This window comes from Silene latifolia, chromosome 7 (genome assembly GCF_048544455.1).
Source record: "Silene latifolia isolate original U9 population chromosome 7, ASM4854445v1, whole genome shotgun sequence".
Taxonomy (NCBI): domain Eukaryota; kingdom Viridiplantae; phylum Streptophyta; class Magnoliopsida; order Caryophyllales; family Caryophyllaceae; genus Silene; species Silene latifolia.
Window position 1 is genome coordinate 78882300 of NC_133532.1, and position 21482 is coordinate 78903781.

General features: G+C 37.2%; 1 protein-coding gene across 1 annotated transcript; it reads right to left on the bottom strand.

Moving 5' to 3' along the window:
• Positions 1–19236: 19236 nt before the first annotated feature.
• LOC141590272 (uncharacterized) lies at positions 19237–19806 on the bottom strand. Its single transcript, XM_074410876.1, has one exon. It carries the CDS (start codon positions 19804–19806, stop codon positions 19237–19239), a length of 570 nt encoding a protein of 189 aa, XP_074266977.1.
• Between the last annotated feature and the right edge of the window lie 1676 nt (positions 19807–21482).

Below are 21482 nucleotides of genomic sequence, written 5' to 3' on the forward strand. Positions count from 1 at the left end.
AAACTATCTTCTTCCACTCTCCGGTGAAGCCGAGATGATTGATACGTGCATTTTATATAGTCTTTTTAGGCCTTTTTATGCACGTATTTCCATGCTTTTATCGTAGTTTATGCTACGAAATGCCCCGAATATGCTACTTTGGTTTGTTTTGTCTTATTTGCAGGTATGAACCATAAAGTAGTGAAATCAAGCCATTTGCCGTCCGTTTAGCATGCATTTGGAGGAAGAGTGAATTTGGAGCGGAAATGTAGTTGTTTTGAGATGCGCAAAGAAGTAAAATAGCTAGGCGAGGAAAGGAAGAACTTCAAATTACTAGTGCCTACTTTGAAGAGCCATATCTAGAGTTCTACAGCAGATATTGAGGTAATTCCAGTTGGAGATGAAAGCTTGTCCTCTTAGCTTTCCAACGCCACCGGAATCACCCTATTTGCCCAAGTAACGAAGAAATGGCAGCCGTTTGAAGTTCAGTGCGCAAAGCAGGAAACTGTTGCTGGAAAGTACTCGATCGAGTACTATTTTGGTGGATCGAGCTGTTTTGGCTGAAGAGTTGGTCGATCGAGTAGAGTTTCTACTCGATCGAGTGGTTTTGATAGGTTTGGGCTTTAATTAGTCCGCGTGATGTCTTATTTCGCTAAAACTTGTTTCTTTTGCTATTTAAGCATGCTTTACTAGGTTAATTAGGATATCTTTCATATTATAAAACACTCTACTGTAAACTTAGAACGTTGCTTCATCCCTCTCTACTGTTACCTTATTTGGGGATTATTTTCACTCGGATTTTGTGTTCTTTACGCCGGATTCGCTTGGATTGTAATTCCTTTCTCTTCCTTTATTAATAATTAATCTTTTATTGCTTTAATTCTTCGCTTTCGTTACAATTAATTTCTGCCCTAATTTTCCTTATTGCACTTTATTGTTTATTTATAATGTTTACTGCTGGGAAATTAATTGCTGTTAGTCTAATTAGTAATATGAGTAGCTAATTCCCTCCGCTAAGACTATAGGGGATCCATAATTATGAAGGGAGAGTAATTGATTTATTAGGTTAATGCTTGTACTGTCTTTGTTGGTTAAATGCTACAATTAATTGTATCTTCCTAATTGAGTCGACGCAATTAGGCATTTAATTCTTAGTGATCCTTGACCTGGACCGAAAGGTTGGAAAAGGTAGACTAGTAGCGAACAATAGAGTATTGCAGTGAGGGCGAAAGTTAAGCTGTTTACACTTTAGGGTGAATTAAGGACCGAAAGGTGACGTTCACTACCCCTTAGACCGTATTTGCATTGACCTGAGACCTAGATTACTTGACCGGATGATTATGGTGAACCGTCTGTCTTAGCTGTCTTTCTCTATCTGTTTAATCCCTTTCTCTTATTCTCTTTTCCTTACTCTTTTTAGTTTAGAAATTCACATTTAAAACCCCTACTTTGTGACATTTAGACAGACCAAGTTGAACAGATAATTAGCAAAATAGCCTCCCTGTGGAGATCGACCCTACTTGCTACTAGCTATTAGTTAGTTGTATTTAGGTATTTATTTTTGGTACGAAACGACAGTATCAAATTTTGGCGCCGTTGCCGGGGAGGCGACGCTTTTATCTGTTTTAATTTTGTCTGTTTTTCGCCTCAAGGGAAGACTGAGTACCTTGAGGCCGCTCTTATCTTTTTCTTTAGTGCTGTTTTGATAGGTCTTACAGGTCTACTAGACAGATTTTAGAAAGAGATTGTCGAAGGGAAGGCTTGAGTACCTTCGACCCTTTTGCCAAGATGACGTCCGTCTCTCGACTTATTGCTCAGTTTGAAGCTCAAACTGAAAGATCTACTAATTGGGAGAGGAAAGAATCTTGGGGTTGTGGTAATCACTATGAAGCTGCTCCTCCACCGAGGCCTAGACCACAACCGTTGTTGCAACAAGGCTACCCACCGCCTTGTTATTCTTTCTCACCGCAACCAATTCCTCCACTTGCTAGGAATGATGAGGCTGAAGAAGTTAAGTCACTGATATTGGCACTTGCACTACAGTGTCATAATTCTAGTGCGGAATTTGATAGCCGTATGAAGAAGCTAGAGGCCCGGTTTGATCAATTAGTTACCGAGCAAGAGCAATGTGAGACAGTGTATGCTATCAACACCGACACCATTCCGTCTCATGAAGAACCCGTGTCACCCAATGTTGAGAATGATTTCTATGACTCGGACGACGAATTCCTATCGTACTTCAAGAGCCAATGCGCAGATTTAAGCCCTGTACAAGAGGAATCACTCGATCGAGTGACCAACATTGGTCGATCGAGTGATTTTCCAGGAGAAAGTGGTCGATCGAGCAGTAACTCTGCTCGATCGAGTGAAGACGAAGGGGAAGTAGTTCGATCGACCAATAGACATGCTCGATCAACCCCGAAGCATGGAAGCGTTAAATCGTCACCAACGCCTATTCCAAGTGACGATACAAGGGAACGTACGGTTGAATCCTATTCTGTTCGAGTTCCTTTATCAAAATCGTCGCTACCGTACCGTGACTGCAATTTCTTGGACCGTATCCGAGATCTTAATGTCGCTGATCATTACAATGCAATGATTGCTCAGGTACCCTCTTATTCTGAATTTCTTGATCAAATTGATTGGTCTAAGAGGGATGTTAGTAATGTTAAGACGGTAATGAATGTTTCTATGACTGAAGAGTGCAGCGCACTTCTTCGAAATGGGACTCCACCCAAATTGTCTGACCCAGGTCGTTTCTCTATACCATGTTCAATAGGGACCCATTCGTTTGATAATGCTTTATGTGACCTCGATTCTAGTGTCAACATTTTACCTTTGTCTCTTGCCTTGAAATTGGGTTTGACTAAGTTTACACGCGCTAGAACGATTGTTCCTAGTGATCATTCTTATGTTCGGGTCAAAGGAGCTTTACATGAGGTACCTGTTAGGATCGGGAATTTCTTTATTCCCGTAGATTTTATTGTCTTAAATATACCCAAGGACCGTGACATTCCCGTTATTTTGGGAAGACCATTTTTGTGCACTGCTGGCGCAATTATCGATGTCGGGGTTGAGACACTCACCTTTCAGGTCGGAGGGGAGGACTTGGTGTTTACTAAGTCTGATGACCCTAGGGAACCCATACACATCACGCCATGTGATGATGTCCCTCATGAAGAGTCCTTTGATATACCGTCCGATAGTCCTTCTGAGTCACATATTGTTCTTTGCCGTTATGACACCTCCGCCCCATTCTGGGAGCAAATTGGAGGAACATTTGTTTGTTTCTCTTTCTACAGGTCGCGACGAGTTCAAGGACCAGGGAGGTGAGATGGGTGCTCCTAGTTTGAAATCCGGAACTGCCTGGATAGACGACCCAGGAGGAGGTGTTGATAAAGCTACACCGTCTAGGAAAAAGCCGCGTGATGAGGTGATAGATTGGGACGGATCTTTGTGGGAAGTGCTTGTTCTTACATTGCCAAGCCTGTGGAGACCGGATGTCCGTTTGACGATTCTTTGAAGCTACCGCGTCCAGTCAGAGGCCTAGTGGTGGACCAATGATTTATGGTGTTGGGTGAGAAGAAGAAGGTCGAGCTGGGACCTGACTGAAGCTAGCGCTACCCGGGAGGCAACCCGGCGATTTTATTCTGCATTTTATTTAATTTCAGTTGAATTCTACTCGTTCGAGTTACTCGATCGAGTAACTTCCTACTCGATCGAGTAAAAAAAAAAAAAAAAAAAAAAAAAAAAAAAAAAAAAAAAATTCCTCGATCGACCGCTATTTTGCTCGATCGACCACAATTCTCTTCGATCAAGCTGATTTTGGATGTCCTTTCACGTGTGGACTTGGATTAGCTTCTTGTGACGATTTTCCGGGTCTTTAGCAACCTCCCATGTTCATGGTCGGTTTGGGGAGGTCCCTTATTCGCGCATTTTGTGAGTTTTTCCGTATTTACTCTCCTTCTCCTTTAGTTTGCATTTTCCTTTCCATGTTTTGGTACAATGGGGGCATTGTACGGTTTGGTTTGGGGAGGTTATGCATCCATATCTGTGTCTGCATGTTGTTTTCATTGCATTTCAGTTATCACATTTAATTTATGTTTGCATTGTCGTTTATTTTCGTTAAAATTCAAAAAAAAAAAAAAAAAAAAAAAAAAATATTCAATAAAAACTTGAAAAATTGTTGAAAATTTGAAAAATTTCATGTCTATTTTAGCATATAGGTTGAGTCGGAACGGTAGATTTCCGTGATGAAATTGCACTTTAACTTGTCTTTTTACTTGAGCCTTGCACTTTATTGACACTTATTAGCTGAGTCTTGCGCATTTCTACGAATTTTTGTTCAAATTTAGCCGACCGTGTAGACTTGACCTGATAAATTGGCAACCTACTCTACAATTTCTGAGTTTTAGAGCCTTATAACTGGTGACATTCATGACCGGTTCATGTAGGAATTGAGAGTAGTACTCCTTGCATAGCATGTTCATTATTTTTGCACATTCATGAAATTCGATTACTTGTCAAATGCATACATTCGGGTTTGTGGTCGGTGTCACATGCAGGGAGGCGCTTGCAAATTTCCCATTTCTTACATTTTTCGCCCAATTAGCTCCACTTTAGCCAAATATAGCCTTTTTGACCCATGAGCTACACCCAAAATTTAGCCTTTGCCCAAATCAAGCTAGTTTAGTGTGACTTCTTGTGGTATATATCCATGTTGCGAGTTTGGCTCGGTTGTCCAATTGATTGGAGTTGGTAGAAAAATGAGGAAGGATGAAAAAAAAACAATGTGAAAATGAAAAAAAAAGAAATGAAAAATGAGTTACACGTGAAACAGGAAGGAAAAAGAAACGAAAAAATGATGAAAAAAAAAGGGAAAAATAATTTGAAATCATAGGTGAAAACCAGAGGAAGAAAAGTTTGGAAATTTTAAGCTGGTTAATTTTGAGTCCGTCTGTATTCATTTCTATTTTGTGACGGTCTCACTCCTCCGTTTTATCCCATATTTTTGAGGAGATTGTGTATGAGATTAGTGAGATGTGTGCCAAAGAAGGGCACTTGTATTTTATTTTACAGTCAGCTGAGGATTGGATGGTCCTATATAGTTTTGTTTAGGAACTAGCTTGACGCTTTACCTCCACATTTCCATAATTTGTTTTGCCTTTTCTCACCTGAACCTCACTTTCCCATATCATTTGTAAGCCCTAAATTTGTGACGGACATTGTTGGTTGGAATGTATGTGTAAGTACTTGAATTGTCTTTCATTTTTGTTGCATGCATGCTATGCAGGTCGCAGTTAGGTGAGTGACTGTCTTTCCTTCTCTCTTTTACATATAATATTCGCCCTTTGCTTCATGAGAGAAGAGTGACCACGAGAGAGTCCGATTTTGTTGGTCTTGCAAGGTCGATAGGTCGGCTATATTTCTGAACAGCTTATAATTCGTTTGCGTATTGACTACTTAGCTTTAACTGTTAATTTTTGCTGCATTAAATTGGTTTAAGTAGTAGACAAGTAATAGCTAGCTCTGAGTTATCATTTCCGTTCCATTAGTTCCATTTTAGTTTACTCGAGGACGAGTAAAGGTTTGGTTTGGGGAGATTTGATACGTGCATTTTATATAGTCTTTTTAGGCCTTTTTATGCACGTATTTCCATGCTTTTATCGTAGTTTATGCTACGAAATGCCCCGAATATGCTACTTTGGTTTGTTTTGTCTTATTTGCAGGTATGAACCATAAAGTAGTGAAATCAAGCCATTTGCCGTCCGTTTAGCATGCATTTGGAGGAAGAGTGAATTTGGAGCGGAAATGTAGTTGTTTTGAGATGCGCAAAGAAGTAAAATAGCTAGGCGAGGAAAGGAAGAACTTCAAATTACTAGTGCCTACTTTGAAGAGCCATATCTAGAGTTCTACAGCAGATATTGAGGTAATTCCAGTTGGAGATGAAAGCTTGTCCTCTTAGCTTTCCAACGCCACCGGAATCACCCTATTTGCCCAAGTAACGAAGAAATGGCAGCCGTTTGAAGTTCAGTGCGCAAAGCAGGAAACTGTTGCTGGAAAGTACTCGATCGAGTACTATTTTGGTGGATCGAGCTGTTTTGGCTGAAGAGTTGGTCGATCGAGTAGAGTTTCTACTCGATCGAGTGGTTTTGATAGGTTTGGGCTTTAATTAGTCCGCGTGATGTCTTATTTCGCTAAAACTTGTTTCTTTTGCTATTTAAGCATGCTTTACTAGGTTAATTAGGATATCTTTCATATTATAAAACACTCTACTGTAAACTTAGAACGTTGCTTCATCCCTCTCTACTGTTACCTTATTTGGGGATTATTTTCACTCGGATTTTGTGTTCTTTACGCCGGATTCGCTTGGATTGTAATTCCTTTCTCTTCCTTTATTAATAATTAATCTTTTATTGCTTTAATTCTTCGCTTTCGTTACAATTAATTTCTGCCCTAATTTTCCTTATTGCACTTTATTGTTTATTTATAATGTTTACTGTTGGGAAATTAATTGTTGTTAGTCTAATTAGTAATATGAGTAGCTAATTCCCTCCGCTAAGACTATAGGGGATCCATAATTATGAAGGGAGAGTAATTGATTTATTAGGTTAATGCTTGTACTGTCTTTGTTGGTTAAATGCTACAATTAATTGTATCTTCCTAATTGAGTCGACGCAATTAGGCATTTAATTCTTAGTGATCCTTGACCTGGACCGAAAGGTTGGAAAAGGTAGACTAGTAGCGAACAATAGAGTATTGCAGTGAGGGCGAAAGTTAAGCTGTTTACACTTTAGGGTGAATTAAGGACCGAAAGGTGACGTTCACTACCCCTTAGACCGTATTTGCATTGACCTGAGACCTAGATTACTTGACCGGATGATTATGGTGAACCGTCTGTCTTAGCTGTCTTTCTCTATCTGTTTAATCCCTTTCTCTTATTCTCTTTTCCTTACTCTTTTTAGTTTAGAAATTCACATTTAAAACCCCTACTTTGTGACATTTAGACAGACCAAGTTGAACAGATAATTAGCAAAATAGCCTCCCTGTGGAGATCGACCCTACTTGCTACTAGCTATTAGTTAGTTGTATTTAGGTATTTATTTTTGGTACGAAACGACAGTATCAATGATCATACAACAACAAAGGGAATTCAATGCCGAATCCTCCTCCTCTGCTATTGTGACTCCACCCTACCCGTTCACCTACTAAGATTTCCGACCTGAAGGTATTGCGGTAGGTAACGATTACTTGACTCAATTAATGCAACACATGCATAAGCAAGCTTATGAGACCAATTCAATGCCTATAGATCTCAATATCCGCCCCTCTTACACCTAGCTAGGCAAGGACTTCTTGACCCATCATGTCCTCTGCCTAGTTGGGCGGATAGGGAAGTATTCTTTCCTAATGCTTCTAGGAATGCTAGCATGGGTGGTGAGGAGATTGTTGTTGAGAGTGCAGAAGTTGAAGAAGTTGAAGAAGAAGAGGAAAATGAGGAAGAAGAGGATCAAAGTTCAAGTGATGATGGTGAAGCCTCCGGGTCTATGGAGGTAGATGATGATGATACTAGTTAGGAAGTTGATGTTGATAATGATGATGGAAGTGATGTCGCCATGGGCGACAATTGAGGATTAGCAAGCTTTTTGGAGGATGCCACAATCCATTGTGAGTTTCCTACACCTCCTTTAGCTTTGTTCATTTCTCTTGTTTTTAAATTTTTATCTTGATCATGTATTTGAGTCCTAAGAACACTCAAAGGACTCCCACCTCGGTCCCATTGAGGTGTCTTTTATTGTTCCCACCATGTAAAATCCAAAATGACAAAATTAGTTTCATGCATAGCATTCTTGTACATGAACTTTCCCATTTTTGACATTAGCAATAGTGTCTCATTTGGTTTGGGGAAGTTCAAGCATAAGCATTGGGAGTTAATTCAAATTATGCTCTCCAACCAAACAAATTCATGCATCATATAGTATAGTGTAGTTTGCATCACTTGTTTATATGTCATATAGTTTGCATTTAGTATAGAAATCATGCATTCTCATATAGCTTTCATAATTTCCTATCGTATTGGCCATTGAGAACAATGCCCATACTAGTGTGGGGATGGGAAATTCTAACATGACTTTTACAAAAAAACCAAAATGATAAAAATTGAAAATTTTTGAAAAATACAAAAACATGTCTTTTTATTCCATAAAGCATAAAAACCATAAAAATTTGAAAAATTGAAAAAAAACATGTTCATTTCCTTTATAGTGTAGTCTTGTATATATATATTGTGTTTGTCTACCCTTTTTCACATTGATCGACTACGCCACATCCGAGACATGAGGATATTGAAGACCGCATGGTATGATCTTTCCAATCTCCTTTTTCCTCTTTATATTGATGACTATGTGGCTTTATTTTGATTGATGCGGTATGAAACAATGTGATTATAGGATTGCATTTAGATTATTTGGCATACTAGTTGGTAGAAGCATGACACGTCTGTCGCGTACCTGTCAAAATACCAACTGGCTCTAACTAATATAGCTAGGGAAGTCGGGTCGAATCCACAGAGAGGTAGGAAATTGTCAGCTTAATCTAAGTTCGTCAAGGTAACCAAATTGGGGGGTTTTTAAATGTGATATTCTAAACTAACAAAAAGGTAAGGAAGAGAAAATAAGAGAAGAAAGATTAACCAAGGAGAGAAAACAGCTAAGACAGACGGTTCACCATAATCATCCGGTCAAGTAATCTAGGTCTCAGGTCAATGCAAATACGGTCTAAGGAGCAGTGAATATCTCCTTTCGGTCTCAATTCGCCCTAGAGCGTGAATAGCTTAGCTTTCGCCCTAACTACAATACCCTATTGTTCGCTACTAGTCTCGCCTTTTCCAACCTTTCGGTCCAGGTCAAGGGTCACTAAGATATAAATGTATAATCGCGTCGACTCAATTAGACAGATACAGTTAATTACAGCATTTAAACAACAAAGACTATACCAGCATCAACCCAATAAATCGATTACTATCCCTTCATAATTATGGATCCCCTTTAGTCTTAGCAGAGGGGAATTAGCTACTCATCATTATCGAATTGTCAATAACAACAAACAGATAATAAAGAGAATTAAACATGGTAAATAAACTAACAATAATCGAATTAAAGTAATTATGATAACAATAAGGGGAAGAAGGAATTGAAGCAAATGATTAAGAATTAAGAGATTAAAGTAGAACAATAGTACCAATCGTATCCAAATCTCAGTAGCAAAGTATAAAGGAAGAGCAAAATCCAAAGAACAGTAACCAGTGATAGAGTAAAGAGAGTAAACGATCCCCGAGAAGAGAAGAGAGAGCCCATACGTTGTCCTAGACTTATATGAAAAATCACACTCTAACCTAATCTATGGACTAATTACAAAAACCCATAAGATAATTAGGCGGAAAATAAACTAAAGCAGGACAACCTACTCGATCGAGTGGAAATAAACCACTCGATCGAGCAAACTAACACCAAACCACTCGATCGAGTGGAAATAAACCACTCGATCGAGCACTTCTTGCTTTGTCTCCTCTTTTGTATACTCGAAATGGTCGATCGAGCATCCTTAGGTATATAAAGCATTCGATCGAGCATAAAATCTACTCGATCGAGCTGTTTAAAGCACGTTAGACCTTGAAACACTTCCCGAATCCAGCTCACGCGTCTTCCAAGTGTTAGATTTCCAAACTCCGGCTCCTCATTCTCCATAAATGCATGCAAATGGGACGGATTAGGGCTCGGTTTAGCTCCTCATCGGTTAATTCCTGCAAATTACATAAAACGAACCAAAGTAGAATATTCGGGGGCATTTGTAGCTAGATGCTACATAAAAAGTGCAGAAATGCGTGTAAAAATAAGGCAAAAACCTTATACAAAAGACACGCATCAAAGCATATGCATTAGGTTGTATAAATGTTAGTTGCATCATGGCATATAGTTGCATTTAGGAAAATTTTTGGGAAAACATCTATTTGGAAAGCTTGACAAGTGTATATAAGGCCCTTGTAGATACTTTTTCTTCTTGAGACTTTGCTCATTAGAATACTTGTAAAACACCCTAGGATGTGTCATGCTAGTATCCTTTGACCCATGGATTAAGGCCTAGTCAAGAGTACCTTGTTGTGTGATAACTCCTTGGCTACCGTTTATTTCAAGGTGACCCTTGAAACCATGCAACCATCATCCATATTCTACCACATTTTTGTCATCAAAAAGGGAATCGGCACAAAAATTGTTCAAATTTAAGTTCAAGAAATGAAAAGAAAAGAAAAAGTTTGCAATTGCATCAAAAGAAAAGTGGAGTAACAAAAATGAAAACTCATATGCTTCAAATATAAGCACCCTCACTACAAATGGAGTGACTTTGAAAATATTCAAAAGAAAATGCAAGAAAAAGTTGAAATTGTCAAGTGTTGAAATGCCAAACATCAAAAGAAATGGCAAAGAAATGTTCTCAAAATGTCAAATGCCACAAGAAATTGGGGGGAAAAACAACAACAAAAGCAAACTCCCATATGAAACTCAAATACAAATGATCCCTTTATCCATCGAAGCCACTTTTGTGCATGGTAGAGAGGGGACGACCCTTCTTCTTGCCTAGGCAAGAAGGGGAATTCCGCGATCCTCCAGTGTTTCTAACACCATAGGGAGTCTACTCTTGACGAAAGCATTTAACAATTGAGGACAAAGGTACCCTAACTTGACACAACTTGGAGGTGATTTATTGGTATCCTTCTAGGCTTAGTAGTTTGAAGAAACCATATCTATGAAGGAGTGTGTACCCTTAGATTGCTTCCCTTGTAGATAATTTCCGCCACTTAGATGAGGAAAGTGGCTATTCACTACTACAGATACAGGCTATAACAACGGTCAAAAACCGTTGTTATATAAAAAAGCGGACGTTGTTAAAGCGTCCGTTGTAGAAGGTTTTAACAACGGTTGGTTTACTTAAGGAAACCGTTGTTAAAACTATTAACCACGGTTTTATGTATAAAAACCCGTTGTGGAAAGTGTGACTCAATTTTGGGGGAAAGTTATAACAACGGGTTTTAATATACAAAACCGTTGTTATAACTAAAGACAACGGGTTGTTTTAAAATAACCGTTGTTGTTTGTTCTTAAAAAAAAAAAAAAAAATTAAATATTACTAGATGCATGCATAATTACGGCCTGTTAGAATTCCGATGCATGCATTATTACCGACATCCTTTGTACATATGAACGGATAATATGGAATGAGAAGGGTTAGTAATAGGATTTGAAGCAGCATTATTGAGAGATATGATGATGATTATGGCACAACTTCCTAACATATATATTAATTAAAAAGCAATTAACTCAACCCACACATTGCTTAGTATAAATACATTGCATATCTCAACTAACATTTCCATTATCTCATATATTCATCTCCAAACTCTAACTGCTAAAACAAACTCTACTTAATCTTTCAAATCAAACTCAAAAAACTCCAACAAAATGAATGATTTCATCCTTAAGACTCTTACCATGATCGAGAACAACAACAACTTCATCCGCCGGTTCCTCCATATTGAGGAAAGTTTCAGGAGCTACCTTGCGGATGCTCGATCCGCACTGAAGCACGCCAAAGAAGATGGCTTGACGGAGCAGCAGCAGTTGCAGCTATATGACGATATAGCAACTGCTGAACGGAACCTCCAAATAGCCAAGGAGGAGAGGACGGATACGATAGAGCAGAATAAGATCCTCTATGAAAATATAAGAATTGCATTTTTACATATGTAATTTTTTTTTTAAATTTATGTATTTATAAATATATATATATATATATATATATATATATATTAATTATGTTTATCTTACTTCTTCATCTTGCTTCTTCATTGTTTTACTAACTAATTATGCGAACAATACTTAAACAAATAACATAATGGTCGATAAAAACACATACATGCAAAAGAAATAAATAGAAAAAGAAAATAATGACGATGAAACTAACAGTGACGGCGAGATTTACCTGATAAATACAGAACATAATAGACGATGAAATCACGTGTGGCGAGAAGATAAAGCGACGATGAGAAAGAGAGAAATAGAGAAAGAGAGTGTGTATGTGTTTTGTGTTTGTTTGTCTGCTGTGTTTGTGTTTGTGTATTAAGGGTTGTGTTTTGTGGCTGCGCAGACTTGTTTGTGTGGTTTATAGTATGGAAGGTATTGACAACGGTTATTAAACAACAACCGTTGTGAAATAAGTTTTAACAACGGTTGTAAAAAACACCCGTTGTTAAATAAGGTTTAACAACGGGTTTCAAAAATAACCGTTGTGATTACTTTTCACTAACTTTGCGCCAATTTTGCGCCAAATTATTAACAACGGTTGTGAATGTGTGACCCGTTGTTAAAACTAATAACAACGGTTTTTATAACAATACCCGTTGTAATTTATTTTAGTAAAATTCGCGTCATACATTCTACAACGTCTATTGTGATTTTCGTGAATAATCGTTGTTAAAGGGGCGTTGTAGTTGCCTGGATTTGTAGTAGTGATTCTTTTTGTAGATGCATCCATTACTTGTTTTGTGTGCTTTAATGTTTGGATGTGTCGCCATTTTGGCAAGCCTCACCTTGCCTTGCAAGAAGGCATCCTACCTCATGGTTGTCTTGTTATGAGTTGAAGGGGCGGAGTGAGACCCGCTAATTATCTCACATCGGCTATATTAGTAGGTTAGTTTAAATAAGGGTCCTAGTTTTTGTCACCTCTTTACTCGGGACGAGCAAAGGTTCGGTTTGGGGATGTTTGATGTGACTCATATTTGAGCACATTTAGTCCCCGAATTAATCTCGTTCCTATGCTTTATAGTGCATAATTGGGTCATTTACTATCTTTACTTTCCCATTTTGCATATTCTTTGAGGTTTTGTCTCCTTGGTAGGAAATGAGTGATAACCTTGCATTTACATGGCGAAATGGAGCTAAATTGATTGCATCTAATGACCAACCATCAAATAGAAGACATCACTAGAAGGCCTATGTAGATGATAAAGTGAAATGGGCAATGACGAAAGGATCCTTGCATCCCCGGAATGATCCTCGCGGATTATGAAGGAAGAAAAGAAGAGAAGCAGTCTGTCGTGGGATCCGAGCGGATCACAGACGATCCGAGCGTCTTCCTTCACCACCATCCGAGCGTCTCCCAGCCAAGACGCTCGTCTTGCAGCTATAGGATCCGAGCGTCTCCCAGATAACCCGCTCGGATCACAGTCCAGAGAACCCGTGCCACTTCCCAAGACGCGCGGATCATGGCGAGACTAGCAAAACGGGGATGCTCATTTCCTTCGAGAGGAGCATTTCCTCAACTTTTATTAAGGATTTAATAGTCATTTAAGCCCTTAGTAACCCTAATCCTTGTACCTAATATTTAGTATAAATACCCCATTGTACTACTTAGATTATGCATGCTCTCTTAATACTTTCTTAATTTAGTTCTAATCATTCCTTAATCTTGTAATTAACTTTTAATCTAGTCTTAATACAAATCTCAATACTTAATCTTTCCTTAATTTCTCTATTGTTCTTCATTTATTTTGGGTAATTATAAGATTATTTGGGTTTACTTGGAGGATTGACAACCTTCCATTAATCATCAAGTACTTCTATTATTTTTTGCTTTATTATTTGGAATCATCTTCATAGGTATAATTCTCTCTTAATCTTATTTAATTATTGTTAATCATTTTCATTTATTCATCATGTTTTGCCTTGCTAGTATGATTGACAACCTTGTTAGCATATTAAACTTGATAATGAATGAGTAGTTTCCTTAACTAGGGTTAATGGGGAATTAAGGGAAACCAACATGGGGATTGATTCATGCTTAATCTAATATGTTTTCATAATTAATTTGCTTGCTTATTGTGATTTCAACTTATGCACATGTTATGTTTGATGAAATGCGAGCCTGTGAATCCTTGCATTTTTTACCCATCACCTATCTTTTCAATGAGACTTGTAAGCTTATACACCAACTCGAGTCTCATTAGACCATGCATATAGTTGGATAGGAATGACTAAGTCAACTTGTATGTGTTGTACAATCTAATCGATTCGGCTCCGGGACCCAAACCTTCTTAGGGATTGTAAGCTTATACACCAACTCGATCCCATCACAACAATAAGTTCTTGCATCTAGTAGAGAACATGTTTGTATGATCAACTCCCATGAATCCCCTATGAACCCATGACACCCTAGTGCTTTTAATCAATTGTTTACATCTAATTTTAATCACCTTGCTTGTTTTTATTACTTTGCTTTTATATTGTTAATTAGTTTAGTTGATCTCCTATCTCAACCCAAATTGTGACACCCTAAGACACAACCATTTGCAATTGAAAATCCTACATCAATACTCGTCCCTTGGGATCCGACCTTTACTTACCTCTTTGCTAAGAGTAGTTTGTGAAGTTATAAATATTATTTTGGTTAGGTAGCTTTTGACGACGAGTTTTAACCGACACCAAGAGGTCCTCCAAAGATTCCACCCAAGACTCTTACCCAAACACTAGTATAAATATTAACTAGATATTTTATACTAGTGACCTTAAATTTAATCTAATATTAATCTAATTACTACCATAGTAATCTTGTGATTTTATTAGAATATTATCACAAATTTTGAACATAAAAAACCAATTTTTAAATGAGAGAAGAAGAGAGAGTTTTCATAAGAATAAGAATGAAAAGAAAATGAGAACCCTCTCTCATTTTTATGGGTGGGACGGTTGGCATGAGCTAGGGAAGAACAAATTTTTCTTATCAAGGTTCCTTTTTGTCTTAACAAGAAGGCTAGGTCTAGGCCTAGAAATAAATATGTTCTTAGTGTCATGATTGTGTATTTAGCTTCTTAAACACATTTGTCCACAACATTAATATTCGCTCTCAATTTTTCGGTCCATTTTATCTTTCACAATTTGTCAATTATCATATAAATTGTGACATGTGACATATGACATGTTATTAGACAATGTATGCATATTTAACAAATTAAATACCATTACATAATCAATTAATTACACTTAACAAATTAAGTAGTAATTAACAATTGTATGTATATAAAATGGGTCATTTTGAATTTAGTTAATATAATCTACAACAATTTGTAATTATAGCTAACTAATTATTCTTATCTCCAATGTTTCATAAACATTAATCAATTTAGTAATATAACATTTTAATTACTAAATTGAATTTTATTTAATCATATTACAATAAGATATAAAACTCTCTCTTTTAAATAAAATTTGTTCAATTTAAGGAATTAATTAATCTGTATCGATATACAATTAATTAACTTTACAGTTTAGGAATCGTCCTTTAGGTGTGACCTTAAGGGATGAACTGATCACCATCGTCAAACGACATTAATGTCAAACTCTAGTTAGCCAATCATTACCGATTAATGTTGATCAGTTGTCTATATAATTGAATCATCCTTTACGTATTCTTATTATGAGATTTAAACATGTGATCGTACTATTGTTGAGGACACATACTCCAATAATCTCCCACTTGTCCGAGACAAGTATGCGTCACCAATTCTCTTGTCCAATTACTATCTCCCACCCAATGCAAGGTGTCTTGCAGGTCGTACTTGCATTTGATCATATCTTGAGTGGTTTCCTCGATCTGGAGAGTAACTGTCTGACCGGAATTATCTACCGTAGATACCTTCCGAGCGTGGCCACGCATTTTCAGTTCACTACTCCTCGAGTGGCCTTGAGATTTTAAATAACCCTGACAAGGGGTGGACAATTCCTATCGCACTGTTCCCTTCGAATAGCCACAGCTCATTATGACCCAAAATATGCCCATTTGATCTGAGTTACGAAAGTCGTAGAGCAAAAATCAAAGTCACTCAGAAACTGTGCCACCTTAGGTGAACAGTCTCTAGTCAAAGAATCGACTCAAAAGAATACTATAGTAGGTCTCGCCACGACCAGGCTATATAAATATTGCCAAAACTCTATAAGCGGTCACTGCCCGACAGAGTGTCTCATAGAGTCTGCATATGTGATCGACTAGTCATCTCTTATGACTCTATGGCACTTGAACTTGCCATCAATCGCATCACACTCTAGTCACTTCGAGACGTCACATCATTTAAGCAACTAGGGGTCAATACTATGTTAATCCAGTTCACTTAATAGGGTTCAACGTTGTCCTTACAACCTATTTGGATATAACAAAGTAATAAAAGAGTTTAATATAAAACTCAAATGATGAATGCATTATCACATATGTAAAATTGATAAAATATCAATTACTACATAATCTATAATTTATTCTTAATTTTGTATATCGTTGATCATCTCAATTCAACTGAAATGACATGACTTATCTTGCTAAGCCTATGAGAAGGCTTTGTTTAGTAAGTCTTAGCAACACTTTGCACTTTCCTACCCTTACTATATACTTTTTCCCTTTGTTATGTATAATCTTTATTATAAAACTTTTGAGTACGTGTCTAGATCCAATCTAGACATAGGCTCTCTTGCCTTAGAATAGCTTCCACTGTCCTCACAGTGAGTAGGGATAGGATCTTCGGTTATTGGAACGAACTACCGTAGTTCCTCCAATTCACAAAACCGAATCCTAATATTATCCCTTCCTTCTTGCATATCTCATTATTGCAAGTGTACTCAATTTCTGTTGTGTATATCTCATTGTTCAACTACCTAGGACGTTTCTAGTAGATATCCTCCTTAAATAATATAGCCAAGATGGTTCTCTAACCATCCTTATGTGTTTAGAATACGTTTTTTGTGTAACTCCTTGCACATAAATCCATCTCATTTCTAATCACTTTAGCTTCATCTCTTTAGTGCTTCATGAGCACTAACCAATGAACTATATGGCTATATAGAGACTTGTCTTAAGGATTTGATTTATAACTTCTCGTCATACTCCAAGTATACGAAGTTTAAGAATGGTGATACATCTTAGTGTAATGAATTAACCCTGCAGCGGAAGCATGTGGATTCAATTTCTACATGTTCAACACTTTTGAACTTGTCTAGACTCTTATCAATATAAGAATATTCATTTAACGCTAATATCCTCTTAGAACTATCTTTATAGTTCTGAATACCTTAGAGATGTATTATTCTTCTCCTAAGTCTTCCATCATTCACAATGATCAATATGTCCATTATATATAACACTAGTAACACCACATTACTCCCACTAAACTCCATGTATAAACAGAACTACTCGACAATTCGAGAAAGGTTTATTACATGACTTAAACATACCATTCAACTCCTTGAATTTTACTTAAGATTTCTTCTTAAGTTCGTATCCTACCTTAGGATATAGTTGCGATTTACAAAACTCGTGCAAGATGATTTTAAAATCCAACTATATCAAATCATATCCGAATACAATGAAGCGTTGTTGTTGCGTGCAAAACCCTTTGCCACCAATCAACCAAGCTAAATAAACATTTTCATGTTTATTCTTATTTCAGACTCTTGTGGAGTTGAGACTAGATAAAGCATCTTAATAAGTTGCACGACTGTTACCTTCAAAAGGTAACATGACTCCTGTCAACTTTGGTTTCGAAAAATAATTACTGATTTTGACCAAGAAGGAACATCTTCCTACGTCTTATTCTCAAATTGTGGCTCTTGAACATATTCTCTCACTCTGTCTTTAAGAAATAATCCTCTTTTCTTTAATAGACAGCGTCACGAGTCACAAACCCTTTGTTCTCGTATCATGTAGGAAGAGAGAGCACATTTTTACTATGGAAACAAGCTACAATTTAGGTACCATGCCTAACCATATCTCATATGAAAAGTAGATGATTACTTTAACCATGTTTTATATTAGTGGAAAATTTAAATGGCAGACAAATTTTATAACAGAAACTACCTCCAATTACAATGTAAAGATTCAATCATATCGTAATGAAAGTGAACTTGTGATACCATATCACACTCGTTTTGGTACAGATAAAAGTCATCACATTATTGCTCCCCATTTTAACAAAGTACTAATACTTTGGTTTTATAATCTGTAGGTTTTGATACTTTTAAACATTCATTGAACTTATTCAAAGAATTTTTCTTCTTACCTCATTAAGTGGATATCAAGTATCTACCTAATTCGTTAGTAAAAGAGATGGAGAAGCAATAACCTTCTCTGATTGAAATTGTATTCGACCATACACTTCAAAGTGTAAATAGGGCGAATATCTTGCTCTATTCATAATCCTTTTCCAGAAAAAGTTATGAATTAACTTGCTTTGAATACAAGATTTGCACACACCAAAAGATTCCCAATAAAATGGTTTGGGAGACTAGTCAAAACTAGTTTCTAATGTGATTTTCAATCGAGAATTGAGAAATGAATGGGGTCACCAACTAGAGTCTTGTATATATGACATTTTATTTCTAGTTTGAATATAATTACCTTGATTTGTATGGTCTCACCATAAACTTAATCTTGGTATGTAAGAGCACAACGCTTGTTTTAATTGCATAATGGTAAAACCTTTACCTTTTTTACAAAACTCAAATTATATTCTTATTTAGACATATTGTACATCATAACAATTATTGAGGTACATTTCTAAACTAAAATGAGTACACTACAATATCCTTGCTAGTCGTCACACGATAATGCCCAATATTATGATGAAATCCACAAATTTGTATCAAATACTCATGATGTGATATTTGGTAAGAATGCAATGTCAATTTCATAAATTTTCAAGAAGGAATATGTTGGAGTCACAGGACCAACTTCCTTGATCTTTATTTTTGAGGTTTGTATCTATTTTAGTGTCTAACACCTTCTCTTTCGAGCCTAGTTCTATCCTTACCAATTAAGATAGGTACTTACTTCTTATTGCTCCCAATGACTTCAAGAATTTCTACTTGATGAAGACTTATCTTCATATAAATTCCTAGTTAATCCTTCACAAGGGTTAACTCTATTGTAGTATTTTTTTTTCGGTAAAATGTAAGTGTATTAATAATAAAAATTTCACCATACAAGAAATGACGGGAAGAGATGACCCGACCCGACTCTCTTAAGACTTAACCAAAAAACAACGCAGCCCAACAAAATTGAGCAACACTACCGACATGTCTAGAATCTTATCAACAAAACCAGATTTCTGGACAAATCTCAGCATCATCCTAAAACTCCTCAACTGCTCATCCATCATCTTCATCCTCATCCATTGTATGCCTGCAATCTCTCGATCAGCTCTCTATCTCTTCTTCCCAATTGCTCCTGAAAACTTAAGGTACGATTCGTAACCTCTTTAATAATCCCATTTGTTACTTTTTCCGGCTTAAGCAACACAAGATCATGCTTGCACTGGTTCCGTTGTCTCCATATGGCATAGATTGAGGTATTTAACAGAGCGTTTATGACCTCTCTTCGTATCCCTGAGCCGGATAATCGCTTACGCCATTCAGTATGATTGTTTGCAGGTTTGATCTCCCTGATCTGATTGCCAATGAGGGCAATTATCCTGGAGCTATATTCGCATTCAAAGAATAAGTGGGATTCCGTCTCTGAGTCCATCCCACAGATCGTACAGGTATCATCATCACCAATCCCAAATTTATGCATTTTGAAATTGGTTTTAAAGGCTTTGTGAAAGTAAATCCAGGCTATGAAACCATGTTTGGGGGACGTGTACTTGGTCCAGATTAGACTGTGCCATTGAACTCTTCCTCCCTTATTTCTGATGAAGTTATAACCTTTAGCAATCGAATATCCTTTCCCTATATCCATTGTCCAGATATTCTGCTGATAGGATTCCTGGTATAGGGATTTGATCTGACATATTTTCCTCCAATACCAGCTAGAATTACTAGAAGGACTATAATCCAACCACGACTTACCCTTTATGTAGACTGTGTTGACCCACCTCACCCACAAATGATCAGGCTTAGTAGCTAGCCACCAGACTAATTTTCCAACGGCCGCTTTGTTCCAATCAATGGCACAGTTCAGACCTAAACCCCCTTCACTCTTAGGTCTACAGATTTTTTCTCAGGAGACAAGAGGTGACCTCAGGTAGTCCACCCCTCCATCCCAAAGAAAATTTCTACATATAGCCTCAATCATATTGATCACACCAGTAGGTAGTATGAAGATACTAGCCCAGTAATTGTGAAGGGTCTTAAGGACAGTCTGAATCAAGATCAGCCTGCCAGCATAGGATAGCTTCCTGGCTCCTAAATTTCTGATTCTCTGGACAACTTTATCAATGAGAGGCTTGCAGTCATTTACATTAAGTCTTGTGGTTTTGGTAGGAACTCCTAGATATTTAAAAGGGAAAGAACCCTCCACCATACCTGAGATCCTTAAGATATCCTGTTTCAACTCAGCCTTTACTCCATTAAAATATGCATTAGACTTGCCCTTACTCATATTTAAACCTGATGCTTTGGAAAAAGTTGCAAAGGATCTGAGGATGGTCAAAATTGATGAGCAATCTCCTTTGCAAAACAAAAGTAGGTCATCTGCAAACATAAGATGGGTCAGTTTCATTTGTTTGCACATTGGATGATAGTTAAAATCATTTGCCCCAGTAGAATAGGAAAGGATCCTGGAAAGATATTTCATGCACACTGTAAAAAGTAGAGGAGATAAGGGATCACCCTGTCTCAGCCCTCTTTCTCCTTTAAAGAATCCAAACACATTGCCATTAAGATTGAGGGAATAACTAGCTATTGTGACACATTGCATTATCCATCCTTTAAATTGCTCAGGAAAATTAAGGGCACTCAGCATTTGATCCAAGAATTCCCATTCAACTGTGTCATATGCCTTCTGGAGGTCCATTTTGAACAGGCATCTAGGTGAAACTTCCTTCCTTTCATAAATTCTGATGATATCTTGGCAAATAAGTATATTCTCCATGATGCTCCTCCCTTGTATGAATCCACCCTGATTTTGAGCAATCAGATCAGGTAGAATTCTAGCTAGTCTATTGCACAGGATATTGGAAATGCACTTGTAAATGACATTACAACAAGCTATAGGTCTATACTGAAGCACACTAGTGGGTCTAGTGATTTTAGGAATTAGAGTGACCATAGTAGCATTAATGCGCGAGAATGAGCCCCGAGTCAAAGAAGTTCAAGATTGCATCAGTGACTTCCTCTCCTACTATGTCCCAGCTATCCTTGAAGAACTTGCTTGAATACCCATCAGGGCCAGGAGCCTTGTCATCAGGAATATGGAAAACTACCTCTTTTACCTCATCTTTGGTGACAGGGGAAAGAAGAATACTTTTATGAGCATCAGTACAAATATTCCCCTGCTTCACTATGAACTTATTAACCTTAGTAGTAGAGGTTTTTGATCCCAGCAGCATAGTATAATAGTTCAAAAAAGCATTTTGAATCCCTTCCTGATCACTATGAGTTTTATCCCAATGATCAGTAATTTGACAAATAAAG

Bases quoted from the DNA above. Each gene is read 5' to 3' on its own strand.
- LOC141590272 (XM_074410876.1), bottom strand. From the start codon at position 19,806: ATGGATATAGGGAAAGGATATTCGATTGCTAAAGGTTATAACTTCATC.